The sequence below is a fragment of the Podarcis bocagei genome, assembly GCF_964188305.1.
Source record: "Podarcis bocagei genome assembly, chromosome: 13".
In the NCBI taxonomy this organism is placed as follows: Eukaryota; Metazoa; Chordata; class Lepidosauria; order Squamata; family Lacertidae; genus Podarcis; species Podarcis bocagei.
The window spans coordinates 44995588-45010858 of record NC_138138.1 but is presented as its reverse complement, the minus strand read 5'-3'; the positions used below and the strand labels follow the sequence as shown (position 1 = coordinate 45010858).

At 49.8% G+C, this 15271-nt stretch overlaps 1 protein-coding gene across 4 annotated transcripts in view; it reads right to left on the bottom strand.

Annotated features, from left to right (window-relative positions):
• KHNYN (KH and NYN domain containing) overlaps positions 1-15271 on the bottom strand; it is a 55913-nt gene that overhangs the window by 7845 nt on the left and 32797 nt on the right. For 2 of the 4 annotated variants that reach the window (XM_081167790.1, XM_081167789.1), the window contains exons 2-3: positions 5083-5379; positions 1858-3686 (exon numbers count right to left, since the gene is read on the bottom strand). In XM_081167790.1, the coding sequence (XP_081023916.1) occupies positions 1858-3686; positions 5083-5301 (2048 nt within the window). In that variant the 5' untranslated portion in view covers positions 5302-5379. Of the gene's footprint in view, positions 1-1857; positions 3687-5082; positions 5380-9561; positions 9878-15271 lie in introns of those variants that run through there. The other 2 variants (XM_081167788.1, XM_081167787.1) reach the window with 2 other exon arrangements.

The window sequence follows — 15271 nt, the reverse complement described above, 5'->3', positions numbered from 1 at the left end:
AATCATCTATCTCCAAGATGGAGAACCTGTTCTCCCGATGCTGTTGGGCCTCCCAGCTCACATCAGCCCCAGCTAGCATGACCAATAGTTAGAGAAGATGGGAGCTGCAGTCTTAACATCTGGAAAGCCACAGCAACCAACAGGGGCTATTGGGGCCTTCAGGATGGTATACTCTACCACAGCCACGCTGGAGATTATACCTCTATGAGGGCAACAAAGAACTCCTAACAACTCTAAACATCCTTATCAAACTATAGTCCCCAGGATTCTTTGTGAGAAACTGTTTAAAGCAGTTATGTGCAGATGGGGTTTAAAAGACACCCCAACAAATTCACCATTATTCGTTTTCTTATTGGTTGAGGTCACACATTATGGTAAGACAATCTCCTTGGATTAAACCAGAGATAAGAGATCCTGCATCCTCCAGATGTTGTTGGACTCCAACTCTTATCAACCTCAAACACCATGGTCATTTATGGATTATGGGGAACATCTGTCCAGCAACATCTGGAGGGCTACAGGTTCTCCACCTCTTGACTTAACATTCTGTCTGAACCTAGGACCCTGGTATGTTTTCCCCGACAAACCACAATCCATAGACCAATACAAACCATTGTTTAAGCCTTGTTAAAGGAAAACAAACCACCATATCAGGTTCATATATAACACTAAGCTACCGTATTTTTCGCACCATAGGACGCACTTTTTCCCTCCTAAAAAGCAAGGGAAAATGTGTGTGCGTCCTATGGAACGAATGCAGGGGGAGGCAGGCGGGAAAAGCCCCCAAGAGCCGCACACAAGCTCTGTGCGCTCTTGCGGGCTTTTCCACAGGAGGGAGAAGGGACTGACTGGCGGCATCAGTCCCTTCTCCCACCTCCCAGAAAAGCCAGGAGAAGCTGCGATCTCTTTAAAGGGATTGCGCGGCTTCTGCGGGCTTTTGCGAGAGGTGAGGGAATCCCCTCACCTCCCAGGAAAGCCAGGAGAAGCCATGCAGCCCTTTTAAAGTGCGCGCGGCTTCTGCCAGTTTTGCGGGAGGTGGGGGAATTCCCTCACCTCTCACAAAAGCCAGGAGAAGCCGCGATCCCTTTAAAGGGGTTGGACGGCTTCTGCGGGCTTTTGCGAGAGGTGAAGGAATCCCCCCACCTCCCAGGAAAGCCAGGAGAAGCCCTGCGCAACCCTTCCGCAAAGGAGAGGCTGCACGGGGCTAAAGGGGAAGCCAAAACAGTGAGTGGGATCCATCCCGCTCGCTGCCTTGGCTTCCTCCATAGCTGCGCGCAACCCCTCCACCAAGGAGAGGCTGCACGGGGCTATGGATTCTTTAGCCCCACGCAGCCTCTCCCGGGAGGGAGAGGCTGCACGGGGCTAAAGGGGAACCCAAACAGCGAGCAGAATCCATCCCGCTCGCTGCCTTGGCTTGTTCCATAGCTGCACGCAACCCCTCCGGCAGGGAGAGGTTGTATGCAGCCTGTACGCTGCTCTTTGGGGCTGTGGGGGGGGGAGATTTTTTTTCTTGAATTCCCCCCCTAAAAACTGGGTGCGCCCTATGGTCCGGTGCGCCCTATGGTGCGAAAAATACGGTATATCCCTCCTTGGTTTGTTTAGGCGCTTAAAAGGGAGGAGTAACAAATAAAAGATCGAGCTGCACAACCCAGCATGCCCTCTAGAAGTTGCTAGACTAAAACTCACATCATCCTTGACCATTTGCCAGGCTGGCTTGGATGGCTAGGTACTAGAACCCAATAACATTTGAAAAAATGTCCACAAGATAGCTACCTCTGGTTTATAACAACCTCATGTACCACAGCCATACCAATAGGAAGAGCTCATTCCCAGGCTCCCTACAAACACACCACTCACATCATGGCCACATTGCTGCCATCAATGATGATCATCCGTAGGTTCTTCTTCCCTGGCGTGTTGGCCAACTTGAGCTTGAACTCAGTCTGGAGGGCTTCCTCAAAGCGCTGGGCTCCGGTTACTGTAGGAACAGAGCCTTGGTGGGGGAGCCCTAAGCTGCTGCTTTCTGCCGACTGGCTCCCCTCAGAATCGGATGTCGAGAACAGGTGACCATTGGGGGAAGGAGAGAAAGCAGCAACTTCTGGGTTGACTGGGGACAAACTGACGCCCTCGTGGAAAGGGGACCCACTGTTCCCCCTTCTCTCCTGAGGCCTCTGAGGCGAAGATTCCCTGTGGTTCAAGATGGCCGCCCTCCGGGCACCAAGGTGTCCTCCATGTTCTAGCTTTGCTGCTGAGGCCCCCACTGCAGCCTCAGCCTCCTCTTGGTGTTCCCCCTTCTCATTGAGCCACCTCAGCAGACCTGCCAATGGGGCTCCTGTCTGTATCTCTGTGGGGATCTCACTTGGTGAGTGGCCACAGTTGGCTGCAGCTGCTTTGATGAGTTCCCGGAGATACTCATTTTCATCCTGGTTCTTTTCTGGTGGAGAGAGAGAGCGCTCTCTTCCCCCAGGCTCCATCTGAGGGAGGACAACCCCTTCTTTCTGGGACGCCTCTGCCATCTGGACCCTGTCCAGGATAGTTGAAGGTGCCTCACATACCCCTCCCTCCAAGAGTATCTTCTTGACCACTCGTTCCTCATAGCCCATGGTTTTAAAGAAGTTCAGCCTCATTTTGAACTCCTTCTCCGTCCACGATGACAACAGGACATCTGACGATGGCTCCTCTTCACTGGTTTCCTCAGGCAAGCTGGCAGGGCTCGAGACCCTTGCACAAAGAACATCCTTCCCCTCGTGACGATCCTGCAAAGACTCAGCTTGGCCTCCGTAACCAGGAAGAAACCGAGCCTGTGCATTCGGAATAGGTTTAGGGGAACTCTTGGGAAGTGCTGGCCTCGTGGGGGTTGTTACCTCAGGCCAACCCTGAGGACCATTCAAGCAAGACGGGTCGTGCTGAGGCCTACTGGGGAATTCAGGCTCACCAAAGCCTCTGGAGAAGTCAACCCTTGACACCTGAGGTAGAGTATGGTCTTGAGGCCTACCAACCGTGACAGGCAAGTCAGTCCTAACATCTCGAGGCCTGACAGAGTACTGCGGTTGTGTAGCCTCTTGTGGGGACTTGTGAGGAGATGCTTCAGGCCTAGCAAAGCCTGCAGGCAAATCAATGGTAGAGTCTCCAGTTCTACTCTGTTCTTGGACTCTACTGAGTCCCATGGGCAAGCCAAAGGTATTTTTACTTGGAGACTGAGGCCTGCCGCCACCACCCATGTTAGTTTCCCAGCCCACCAAATGGTCTTGCCCGTGGCTTGGTGCCCAACATCCGTTCCTTTGCCTGTGCTCCCCATCTTCTTCCTGAATCTCCTTCACCAAACTGAGCAACTCCTCCTTGACCGAGGTGGGAAGGATCAAGAGGTCCATAGCGTGTTTGTCATTGTAGGTTTCCACCAGCTCCAGGAAGGCCCGTTTGACTTGGCTCTCCTGTTCCTCGGGCAGCCTGAGGTTCTTCTGGTGCTTTTCCACAAAGTCCTGGATCCGGCTCTGCGCCATGACGAAGGATTCAGCCAAGCCGGAGACTAACAGAGTGCCAGGGCGAAGGAAAGTAAGGCTGGCAGATGTCCCTTGGGTGAGGCAGTCTAGGAACAACCCCTGGGCTCCCAGAAATATGCACTGCATATCTTTGGGGTAGTAAACCTCTTCACTCAGCTCCGGCGCACAGAGACCTTTGATGTATTCCTGGAAAATAGAGCATATGTGACATTGCAGTTGGTATCCCCATGATGAGCAACCCCTCCACCTTTGGGAACACATACCATGCAAGGTAGTTTTATGACATAGTGAGTTTCTCCACTCCCTGTCATTAGCAGCTGAAGGCCTGTGTACATAAGAATACCATGGTGCTGGAAGATATGACCTTTGCAGGGGAGTTTTGCCATGGTGGCATTCCCATGCAGGGCATCATGCTCACTTCTGCTCTAGATCAACATCAGAGCATTTGCTTTTGCATGTAGAAGGTCCCAGACCTGTTCCTCACAATCTCCAGGATCTTGGAAGGCAGGCAGCAAAGGAAGACGCCCATGTGAGAAGACCCCCTGGAAAGCCCCTGCCAGCCAGAAAAGACGTTACTTGGCAGGACAGATCTATGGTCTAAGGCAGTAAAAGGCTACTTCATATGGTGATATATAGCCACGTTCTTTGGGAAGGGCTGAGGCTCAGTGGGAGAGCATCTCATTTGCAAGCAGATGGTCCCAGATTCAATCCTCAGCATCTCCACAAAGGGCTACCCCAAAACCTGGAGAGCTGCTGCCCAACAGTGCAGGCAATATTGAGTTAGCTGGATCAATGGGCTGACTCAGCACAAGGCTGCTTCCTAAGCTGGTATATTCCAGATGTGCTAGGTGCTTACTTAAACAGCAGAAGAGGCCAGTGGGTGCCGTCTCTGTCCTGGATTCCAAAAGCTAGTCCATGGGTAGGCAAACTAAGGCCCAGGGGCTGGATCCAGCCCAATTGCCTTCTAACTCCAGCTCGCAGATGGTCTGGGAATCAGTGTGTTTTTACATGATTAGAATGTGTGCTTTTATTTAAAATGCATCTCTGGGTTATTTGTGGGGCATAGGTAAAGGCATTAGGTCTAGTTCTGACCGTCTCTGGGGTTGTGGCGCTCATCTTGCTTTATTGGCCGAGGGAGCCGGCGTACAGCTTCCGGGTCATGTGGCCAGCATGACTAAGCCGCTTCTGGCGAAACCAGAGCAGCACACGGAAACGCTGTTTACCTTCCCGCTGCAGCGGTACCTGTTTATCTACTTGCACTTTGACGTGCTTTCGAACTGCTAGGTTGGCAGGAGCAGGGACCGAGCAACGGGAGCTCACCCCGTCGCGGGGATTTGAACCGCTGACCTTCTGATCGGCAAGTCCTAGGCTCTGTGGTTTAACCCACAGCACCACCTGCATCCCTGGAGCATAGGAATTCGTTATTATTTTTTTCAAAATATAGTCCAGCCGCCCACAAGGTCTGAGGGACAGTGGACCGGCCCCCTACTGAAAAAGTTTGCTGACACCTGGGCTAGTCGATGGAGACCCACAGAAACCCTTACCATCTCCCTCCCTCCCTCCCGCTCCTGCCCTCTCGCACCTTTGCCCTCTGCAAATTCTCTCTGCATCCCTGCAGCTGCAGCCAGATCTTCCTCTCTCCCTGGGGGTCCTCGCTGGGGCTCTGTGCCGACCCCAGGACCCCCAGGACATTCAGCTCCACCCCAAAGAGCTGCTCGATCCTGGGACGCTGCTGGGTCACCAACTCCCGCACCTCCTCGGAGACGGCAAATTCGTCCAGGGTCCTGCCACTGCTCGTCATGGCGGGAGATCACGACCACTGGCTGCGGGGCCACGTTTCCGTTCCGGAGATGAGGCAGGCCGTTACGTGGATAACGAACTGCGGAACGAAAACACGGGTTGAATGGGGGGAGGAAGGTTCTGGACGAAACCTGAATTTGAAATGCAGCAAGGGAGAAGATGCAACTTCTGCAGGCAAAGGAAGACAACAGACAAGGAGAAGAGAAGACGAAGAGTTTGGATTTGATATCCCGCTTTATCACTACCCGAAGGAGTCTCAAAGCGGCTAACATTCTCCTTTCCCTTCCTCCCCCACAACAAACACTCTGTGAGGTGAGTGGGGCTGAGAGACTTCAGAGAAGTGTGACTGGCCCAAGGTCACCCAGCAGCTGCATGTGGAGGAGCGGAGACGCGAACCCGGTTCCCCAGATTACAAGTCTACCACTCTTAACTACTACACCACACTGGCTCATCGGCACAAGATTCACAGGAGCGAAAACACAAGCTGCAATTCAGCGGCACACAGAAAATCCACAGAATGTGGAACTGCTTGCCAAGCAATGCTTAGCCTTCTAAGGACCTTTATTTCCAATTTTTCTTGCTTTTCTTTTTATAAAGCAATCACGGTCCTAGTTAAGAAGTAGCCAGGCCAGACCCACAAAAGCCCAAGAAGCTGCAGAATAACATTTTCACGCCATTCCAAGGTTAGCAAATTCAGAATGAATTATGGGAAAAAAATAACTACATAAAAAATGTAAAAAATCACGCAGAAATAGGATTGTTTAAAAATGCAATGCAAGAGGAATTAGGCAATGCATGACTTGCCAAATCCTCTGACCTACCTGAAGCATGCATTTTTGCTAGAGTCCTTTAATACATTTCTAGTGTGGAGCTGACATGGCCCTGGGCTGTGAGATTGCGAGGTCTGGTGCTTGGTTTTATTTTAAAACATGGGGAAGAGCGTAAGGTGAAGCAACATGTACAAGGGCTGCTTTGCATATTGTAGAAGTAAAACCAAGAAGTTCACGGCCAGAAATATTGTGACCAGATGATAAACATGGTCAAAATTAGTGTATTGTATTAAGTACTGTGCAATATAAGGGACGCGGGTGGCGCTGTGGGTAAAACCTCAGCGCCTAGGACTTGCCGATCGCATGGTCGGCGGTTCGAATCCCCGCGGCGTGGTGCGCTCCCGTTGCTAGGTCCCAGCGCCTGCCAACCTAGCAGTTCGAAAGCACCCCCAGGTGCAAGTAGATAAATAGGGACCGCTTACTAGTGGGAAGGTAAACGGCGTTTCCGTGTGCTGCGCTGGCTCGCCAGAGCAGCTTTGTCACGCTGGCCACATGACCCGGAAGTGTCTGCGGACAGCGCTGGCTCCCGGCCTCTAGAGTGAGATGAGTGCACAACCCTAGAGTCTGTCAAGACTGGCCCGTACGGGCAGGGGTACCTTTACCTTTACTGTACAATATAAGGGACACGGGTGGCACTGTGGGTTAAACCACAGAGCCTAGGACTTGCCGATCAGAAGGTCGGTGGTTCGAAGGAGCTCCCGTTGCTCGGTCCCTGCTCCTGCCAACCTAGCAGTTAGAAAGGACATCAAAGTGCAAGTAGATAAATAGGTACCGCTCTGGCGGGAAGGTAAACGGCGTTTCCGTGTGCTGCTCTGGTTTGCCACAAGCTGCTTAGTCATGCTGGCCATATGACCCAGAAGCTGTACACCAGCTCCCTCGGCCAATAAAGCAAGATGAGCGCCGCAACCACAGAGTCATCCGTGACTGGACCTAATGGTCAGGGGTCCCTTTACCTTTACCTTTACCTTTACTGTACAATACACACAGAAAGAGAGAGACCCAAGTGCTTTTCCTCTTAGGCATCTAGCATTTTAAGTCAATAACAACTGCATACATGAAATCAACTTTATGTTTATATAAAAAAAAGGTACCTAGGGCTTTGTCAACCAATCCAGTGCCTTTGGACTTATGGGCCCAACATTGGCTGGCTGGAGTAACTGGGAGGTCTCAGCTTATATATACACCTCTTTACTTACTTCTCCGCAATCCAGAGGGCCAAAAACTATTTATTTGAAAGTGAAAGCGGAAAAAATATAGGGAAAGCAGCCAGTGGTGTATTTGGTTCTCATGTGCCACCCTGATCAGCATTTGTGTATTAGGAATATAGGCCACAGTTGGAAAAGGAAGGAATGAACTGCAAGCCCTAAGCCAGTTCAATAACGCAGGATGTGCATATAGTAAGTTAGTCAATACAGTATTCGGACTTTGTCCCACAGATAGATTCTGGGCTTCTTTCCTGAATTTTTGGGTTTTTCCTCTTTTTAAATTAAGTTTCTAGTCCTGTTACAAAGAACGGGGCGGGGGGTATGTACTGGCAGTAATGTACCTAATTTCTTAATTTCTTAATAAGGCATAAACCTGCTCTCACATTTCTGAGTTGTGTAAACAGGGAACACTAATTAATGATTGACCCTACAGGGCTGTAGTGAGGGCAGGCCAGATAATTACACTAGAAAGAAGCCAGGGATTGGACAGAATTGATTAGAAAATTGTTATTGGTAGAGCCAGTGTGGTAAAGGTAAAGTTAAAGGACTCCTGAATGGTTAAGTCCAGTCAGAGGCAACTATGGGGTTGCGGCACTCATCTCGCTTTCAGGCCAAGGGAGCTTGCGTTTGTCCAAAGACAGCTTTCCAGGCCATGTGGCCAGCATGACTAAACTGCTTCTGGTGCAATGGAACACCATGACAGAAACCAGAGCTCATGGAAACGCCATTTACCTTCCCGCCGCAGCAGTACCTATTTATCTACTTGCACTGGTATGCTTTCAAGCAGCTAGGTTGGCAGGAGCTGGGACAGAGCAACGGAAGCTCACTCCGTCGCAGGGATTCGAACCACCGACCTTCTGATCAGCAAGCCCAAGAGGCTCAGTGGTTTAGACCACAGCACCACCCACGTCCCTAGAGCCAGTACGGTATAGAGTTTTGGACAGGAAGCTCTGGGTTCAAATCTCCACTCAGCCACGAAACTAACCAGGTGATCTTGGGCCAGTCACTCCTAGCTTAGCTTGCCTCACAGGGTTGTTGTGAGGATAAAATAGAGAAGCATGAGAGCCAAAAATGGAGCAAATAAATAAAGTTTTCTTAATGCGGAGCAGGGGAAACATAAGAGGGACAGAGGTTATAGGAAATTGTTGTTCTTGCAAATAAACACTGAAGGGCTATAGCTCAATGGAAGCTATTTGCTTTGTTTGCAGAAGGTCTCAGTTTAAATACCCGGCTTCTCCAGGTGGGGCTGGACACACCTGTCTAAAACAAGCGGGAGAATCGCTGAGTCAGCTAAATGGAAAAATAGAGTGACTCAGTATAAGGAAACATTGCTAAAAGATGAAACAACATTTAAGTCAAGGAGGGGGAAAACCTGTGGCCCTCCAATGTTGCTCAACTCTACCTCCCAACAATCCCAACAAGTATAACCCATGGTCAGGGATGGGGACAGTTGATTGCAACAACATCTGAACCGCCACAGGACATAAATGCAACCAATATCAGAAGGATCAATGTCTACCGCAAAAGGCTAGTTAGCCTGTTGTAGGCAAACTTTAAGAGAGGGCCTGGTGGCACCTTAAAGCCACAATTTATTCTCCCTGGGGGGAAAACATGGATCTCCATTTTTATTTTGTAAAATAAACATGAAATCTATCCTTTAGCGGAAAGAGAAGAGCTTGAATATTTAAACGGACAGCAAAGCCTTAAAAGCGAAGTGAAATCCTGCGGCTCATCCATCGGGCAAAACAACACCTCTGGTTTGTCTCAAAGAAGCTTTGAGACAAAACACCGAGGCAGGAAACAGTCGGATGTACGCAAACAAAAACTCACCCCCCCGTGACATGCCTTTTCACGCAGAAAGGGCCTTGCAAACAACGGAACGAGCTTTGCTCCTGGAAAACCCTCTCCTGCCTCTGACAGCGCCCACTGTTTACAACCGATTCCCTCCCAGCCTAAAAATCTGCGCACCGTTGACCAAGCGCCTGTTGCGCCCTAAGCGTAAAAAAAACCCCGTTCCTCTTTAAAGCGCCCCCTCCAAAACACACACCCCTTTTTAAAATTCATAGCTATACGTCCTTTTACACAATGTAATCATTTTGGGGCAGAGGGGCGATTCCGCGCCCGATCCTTCCCACTCGTGACAGGGAGAAGGATCCTGCCCCGCTTCTCCTTTTTCCAAGGAGACCCCGTCGGTCCCGGGACACCCACCCCCTGACCCCTCCTCACCCGCCTCCCCGACACTTGGCAGCTCTCCTCCGTCTCCTACCCGCTGGTGTCGGCGAGGGAGTCCCAGCAACGCTGGGCCGAGGGTGAGGATCCAGCCAATCCCATCTCTCGCCTCGTCTCGGTTTTGGTTTTGTTTCTCATCGCTTCTCGACCCGAGTTTCAGCTTCCATTTTGGAGCGATGCGGAAACGCTTGAGCAGCCGCGGAGTTTCCCTGCTGGGCGGCGCGTCTCGGTCCAGGGAGGAAGGAGGGCTTTCACTTTGCAAAAGGCTTCCTGTACAAGTTTTTAAACTTCCTCCCTTGCAGTGCGAAGCGCGTTACTTGCGAAATTCAGTTACGGGGCGGGGGTCTTCCTCCTCCTCTCTTCCCTAGGAGAGGGAGCTGTGAGGAATAGCCGGCCTCTGAGTATGGGGAGAGTTCTGCGCAACCAGAAATTATTGGAGGAGGAAGGACCGTTGCTGAAAGGGGTCGTGGCTCAGTGGTGGCGCACGACCTTTGCGCGCAAGAGATCTCGGGTTCAGTCCCTGGCACCTCCAGGTAGGGCTGGGGGAAATAGCCTGTCTGAAAGACGCCAGAGAGCCCCTGCCAGTCAGTGTTGGCAGGCATAAGCTAGAATGGACCAATGGTCTATCAACTCAAGCAACGCCCTACCTATGTTTCTAAATACTGCAAAAAAGCCTCTGTGCATGTAACCTGGTCCCAAACCAGGGACCAGGGCTTTAAATTCTGCTGGGATAGCTTTGAAGCTACAGCATGAGCGAGCCACACTTTGGGCAAAAGATTCCGGCATTGCAGGGAGTTGGACTAGAATCTAAAATTCTAATATTCTAAATGGTTAAGATCATTAACACTTCCTACACCGAACCCAGAAACAAATAGGTAGGCAAGCAAAACCAGAGAGAGATGAAAGGCATTCAGGAATATCCTGAGTTCACACACACATCTGACACATGCAAATTGAGTTGTCAAGTAGTACAGGACACTCAGTGAGATCCCCATCCCCACAGTGATGGTGATTTGAAGGCAGGTCTCAGACAAGGGATTGCCATTACCATTATCAAAAGTCTTTCATCCCCACCCCCCTTTTTTTAAGCAAGCAAGAACAGGATGACTGAAGATGGTCAAGGTGAGAACTAAGGCAGGAAAGTCTTGGAAGGGATTATGGAAATTGTAGGAACCGCTCATTTCACAGCCCCCCTCCCCCTCTCCATTGACATGCCCTGACAAGAAGATATTAAAAAGCCATTAGATTCAAAGGTTATCATTTGGCTCCTCTAGCTCCAACAGGACAACACTTATCCCAGCGCTAAGGACAGGTCTTGTAGTTTATGCCCACATTTCTGTAGACCTCTTAGAATAGTTAGGGAATATTTTACTCTTTAATCGAGGTGTGTATGTGTTGCAATTTGCTACCTGCTTAGACTGCAACTTTGCCATCCAAAGCAGCAGTTTTATATATTTTGTCACTCCTATTTTCTATAATAAACCAAGCTTTCTTTCTTTCTTTGTGTGAGAGTTCCTTGTGGACGCACACATCCATAACAAGAAGTGCACATCATAACTCCAGCAGGAGATCCTAGACCTCTCAGCAGTGTGCACATGAATAAACATGAGTGTCGGCTGCGCATGTGTGAATCCAGGTACACACTCGTAACACATCCTCTGTTTAAAAGTTCCCCCATGAAGGAGAGCCCACCAGCTTCTGAGGGAGTCTGTTCCACCGCCAAACAGCTCTTGCCCCCTGAAAGTTCTTCTTGTTGTTTAATTCCTGAGTTCTGAACATCAAAGACCTGCAAGCCTTCTGCCGGCTGCTCCCCTTTTCCTGCCCTGTGGTCGCAAAAAGGGCAAGATGGGAAATGTTTAGGTGGGCAGAGCCACCTGCTAAGTGCCCCCCCACCCAATCTCAGCCATGTGACAAGCCTCCTCTTTGTCTTAGGGTCAGGTGGGGGGCATTATCACCCTCACACTGGCACCATGCTGCTAGGGGTGGGGGCAGCACTTCTCGAAAGGATGCCTGTGACTGTGGGAAAGGTCCACCACTCTCCCCTCTCCAGCTCTGAACATGAAATTCCTGAGGCGCAGTGCAGAGCCAGGGGTAACCCCTGCATACACTCATACACACACTTGCAGGAAGGAGGAGGACCCTGGCGACCATACCTCTTGGGCTGGCTACTGAGGCCAGCTAAAATGTGTGGAGAAAGTAATATCAAGAGGTAATTGCAACAAAATGTTGCAGTGTGCAACATTGCTCTGCTGTTCCTGAATATCCACGGTACAGTGGTGCCTCGCAAGACGAAAAGAATCCGTTCTGTGATTCTCTTCGTCTAGCGGTTTTTTTGTCTTGCGAAGCAAGCCCAGTGACGGATTAGCAGATTAGTGCTATTAGCGGCTTTTAGCGGCTTATCTGCTGATCGGATCAGCTGATAAGCGGCTTAGCGGCTTAGAAAAAGGGGGGGGGAAGAAAAAAACCCAGCAGGAACTCGCAAGACATTGTCGTCTTGCGAAGCAAGCCCATAGGAAATTCGTTTTGCGAAGCACCTCCAAAACGGAAAACTCTTTCGTCTAGCGAGTTTTCCGTCTTGCGAGGCGTTCGTCTTGCGGGGCACCACTGTACTCCATTGTCCTTCTCGCCCAGTCCCCACCTGTCCCCAACAGTTAGTCAACTCTTTTGTCTTACTCCAGGCATGTCCAAAGTCCTTTTCGGGAGCCTAATCTGGCCCACCAGTCGGTTTAATCCAGCCCCTGTGGCAGTTTACTTCCTGAGGTAAAATCTGCCAAAAGGCTCAACAACTTTGTGGTAGAACTGTAAAATAAACTGTAAAAAAAAAAAACAAAGCTCAACAACTTCAATCCTTAAAAAGCTCAACAACTTTGGTTGGCCCTCACACATGTTCACTTCATCAAATCTGGCCCTCTTTGAAAAACATTTGGGCACCCCTCTTGCTCAGTCCTCATTGGGCAATGTTCGGGGTTTTCCCCTCCCTTCGATTTGTTTTCAGGGATTTTTTTCAGCTGGAACTCACCGGAACTGAGCAGTTCAATCACCTCTCAGGCGGATGCCATTGTCATTATAAAAGAGGCATTCGTGGTGAGTTCTGGCACCTCTTTTTCTAGAAAAACAGCAGTGCCTGTACTCTAGGTGGGTTTTAGTTGGTTTTTTTTGTTACTTCTGTAAGCTTAAGGTTTCGTGCCAATACCTGCCCCTTGTACGTGGGGGTTGCTCTTTTGGCTACAGAAGGAATGTCTCCTTCACCCGGACATTGTTAATAGCGGGGCTGATAAAAGGAACATGGAAGGGATGCCCTGCTCTTGGAGACTATTGGAAGGAGTAAGCACGGGCTGTGTTCCATGGACTGTTTTCTTCCCGCTCCTGGCTTCCACCCATGTACACCCACACCTCCGCAGATACATGCCTTTGCCCTACAGACCCAGAGCTCACTGGGGAAGTTCCAGGTTGCAAAATCCTCTGGCCAAGAGGTAGGTGTGGCTCCAGCAGCTACACTCAGCTGGCTTGGGGTTGTTGTTTTTCCCCCTTCCTTTCTTTCTCTCGTCATAACCATTGTCTCAGTCTTTTCCTTTTCCTTTTTTTAATTCAGTGAAAGGAAACTCTGACGCGTTAAGCTTGGAGCTTGCTGCTGTTTCAAAAGTATGTCCTGTTGCAGGAATTCATGTATAGTTGTTTTTTTTGGGGGGGGAGGTTGCCCCTCCAGCAGATATCATGCACATGCAACCCACTACCAAAATCAGCACAATCACTTTTGTGACTTCTGTGATTTGTCCCCACAAAACACTTCATCACAGTTTTTTCCTATCTATTCAAAGGGCCTCTGCAGCACAATCCAAAATGTAACAATTTACTGATAAATGTATCTGTGTACTGGCTCACTGGGAAAACTTCAGAAATTCATATAGACATGTGAGCTCAGCTACTCAGCAGCCCCTCTGCCTGAGTGATAATCCTGATACCTGAGTGCCAGACAGGTAGCCATTCCAGAAAAAAACAAACCCAGATGAAGACAAAAGGGTGTGATTAACTTGGCTGGGAAACAGGGAAATGTAAATATCTCTTTTGTTACACTTGATGGGTGTTTGGTGGAGGGCAAGGGGAACCGTGGGGCAGGGTCCAGGATGCTCAGATTACTGCCACCAGACCTCCCCTTTCATGATGTAACCATGATGTATTAGTGATGTAGTGACATGGGGATTAGCAGCTAATAAAAGTTTGGGTTTTCTTTTGTTTGGGGCTTCCATCTTGTTTCACCTTGTGGCAGGTGGGAGTCCTGTCGTGACAGTCTTCAATAAAAACCCGGCCTACTGGCTGCTGTTTTGCTCTGGTATTCCTGGCTGGTGTCCTTGTTTTTTTGTCCAAGGGAGCCCTCAGATTTCTTCGTTAACAGTCTCTGTACTGCACATTCATGTTCCCCCACTTTGGGCTACTTATGGGGAGCCTCTCGCCTTTGTTTATGTAGACCACAAGCAGATTCCGAGGGTCCCTGCTTTTGCCCCTGGTGCAGCACCCAAACAGCCCCCTTTTTACCACAAAAACTTAGCCGAAGCTGCATACACAACATACATTCAAAGCACGTTTTCCTCCCTCCCGCAAGAATGCTGGGGAAAGTAGTTTGTTAAGGGTGTTGGGAAATGTAGCTCCATTGTGGGTGAGCTACAGTTCCCAGGATTCTTTTTAGTGGGGAGAATGGTGTGTGCACAGCCTTAGGCACCTGTTCGTCTGAGAACACAAAAGCCATGCTGGATCAGACCAAAGACCCATTTGATGCAGCATTCTGCTCTCACATCAGATGCCAATGAGAAGACCAGAAGCAGGACTTGGACACAACAGCATGCTTCCCACTTGAGATTCCCAGGAACTGGTATTCAGATGCATAATTCCTCTGACAGTGTAGCTGGAACACAGCTATTCTTGCTTGCAGCTGTTGATAGCTTTGTCTCCCATGAATCTGTATAATCATCTTTTAAAGCGATCAGAATTGGCAACCATCACTATCTCTTGTGCAGGGTGGATAAAAATAATAATAACTGGATTTTTTATTTAAATCGGATTTTTAAAATAAATTAAATCGGATTTTTAAAATAAAATGCCTTGGGTGAAAAACTCTTTCTTAAGATAGTTTTCTATTTAAGTTACATTATAGTCCAAAGCATGGGTCGGCAAACTAAGGTCTGCAGGCCGGATAAGGCCCAAATGCCTTCTGGATCCGGCCTGCGGACGGTCCGGGAATCGCCACATGGATCGCCAGCGTGTACATTCTTTCCCTCTTCCTCCCGCTCCCTCACATGGTGCCGGCGCCTCCTCCCTCCCTCCTCCTGGCTTCTCCCTGCCCTGCCTAGAGGAGGAAGGGGGCTGGGCTTTGTTGGTGCCAGCAGCAGCAGCAGCACTCGAGCGGCCACCATTTTAAGCAGCCCCTCTCCAGAGCCCTTTCGCGCACCGCTCATTGTCCCTCCACTGCCACTGACAGCTCCTGCCTCTCACAAGACACAGGTAAGCAGCCACCGGGGCTCATGGTGCTCTTGCATCATCCCCCCCCCCAAAAAAATATAGTCCAGCCACCCACAAGGTCTGAGGGACAGTGGACCAGCCCCCTGCTGAAAAAGTTTGCTGACCCCTGGTCCAAAGGCTTTCCATCAGGATGTAAGGATTTGCTTTACGTTTTTCATGTGTGCTAAAACTCGGTCTAAGGTTTTGGTTTTTT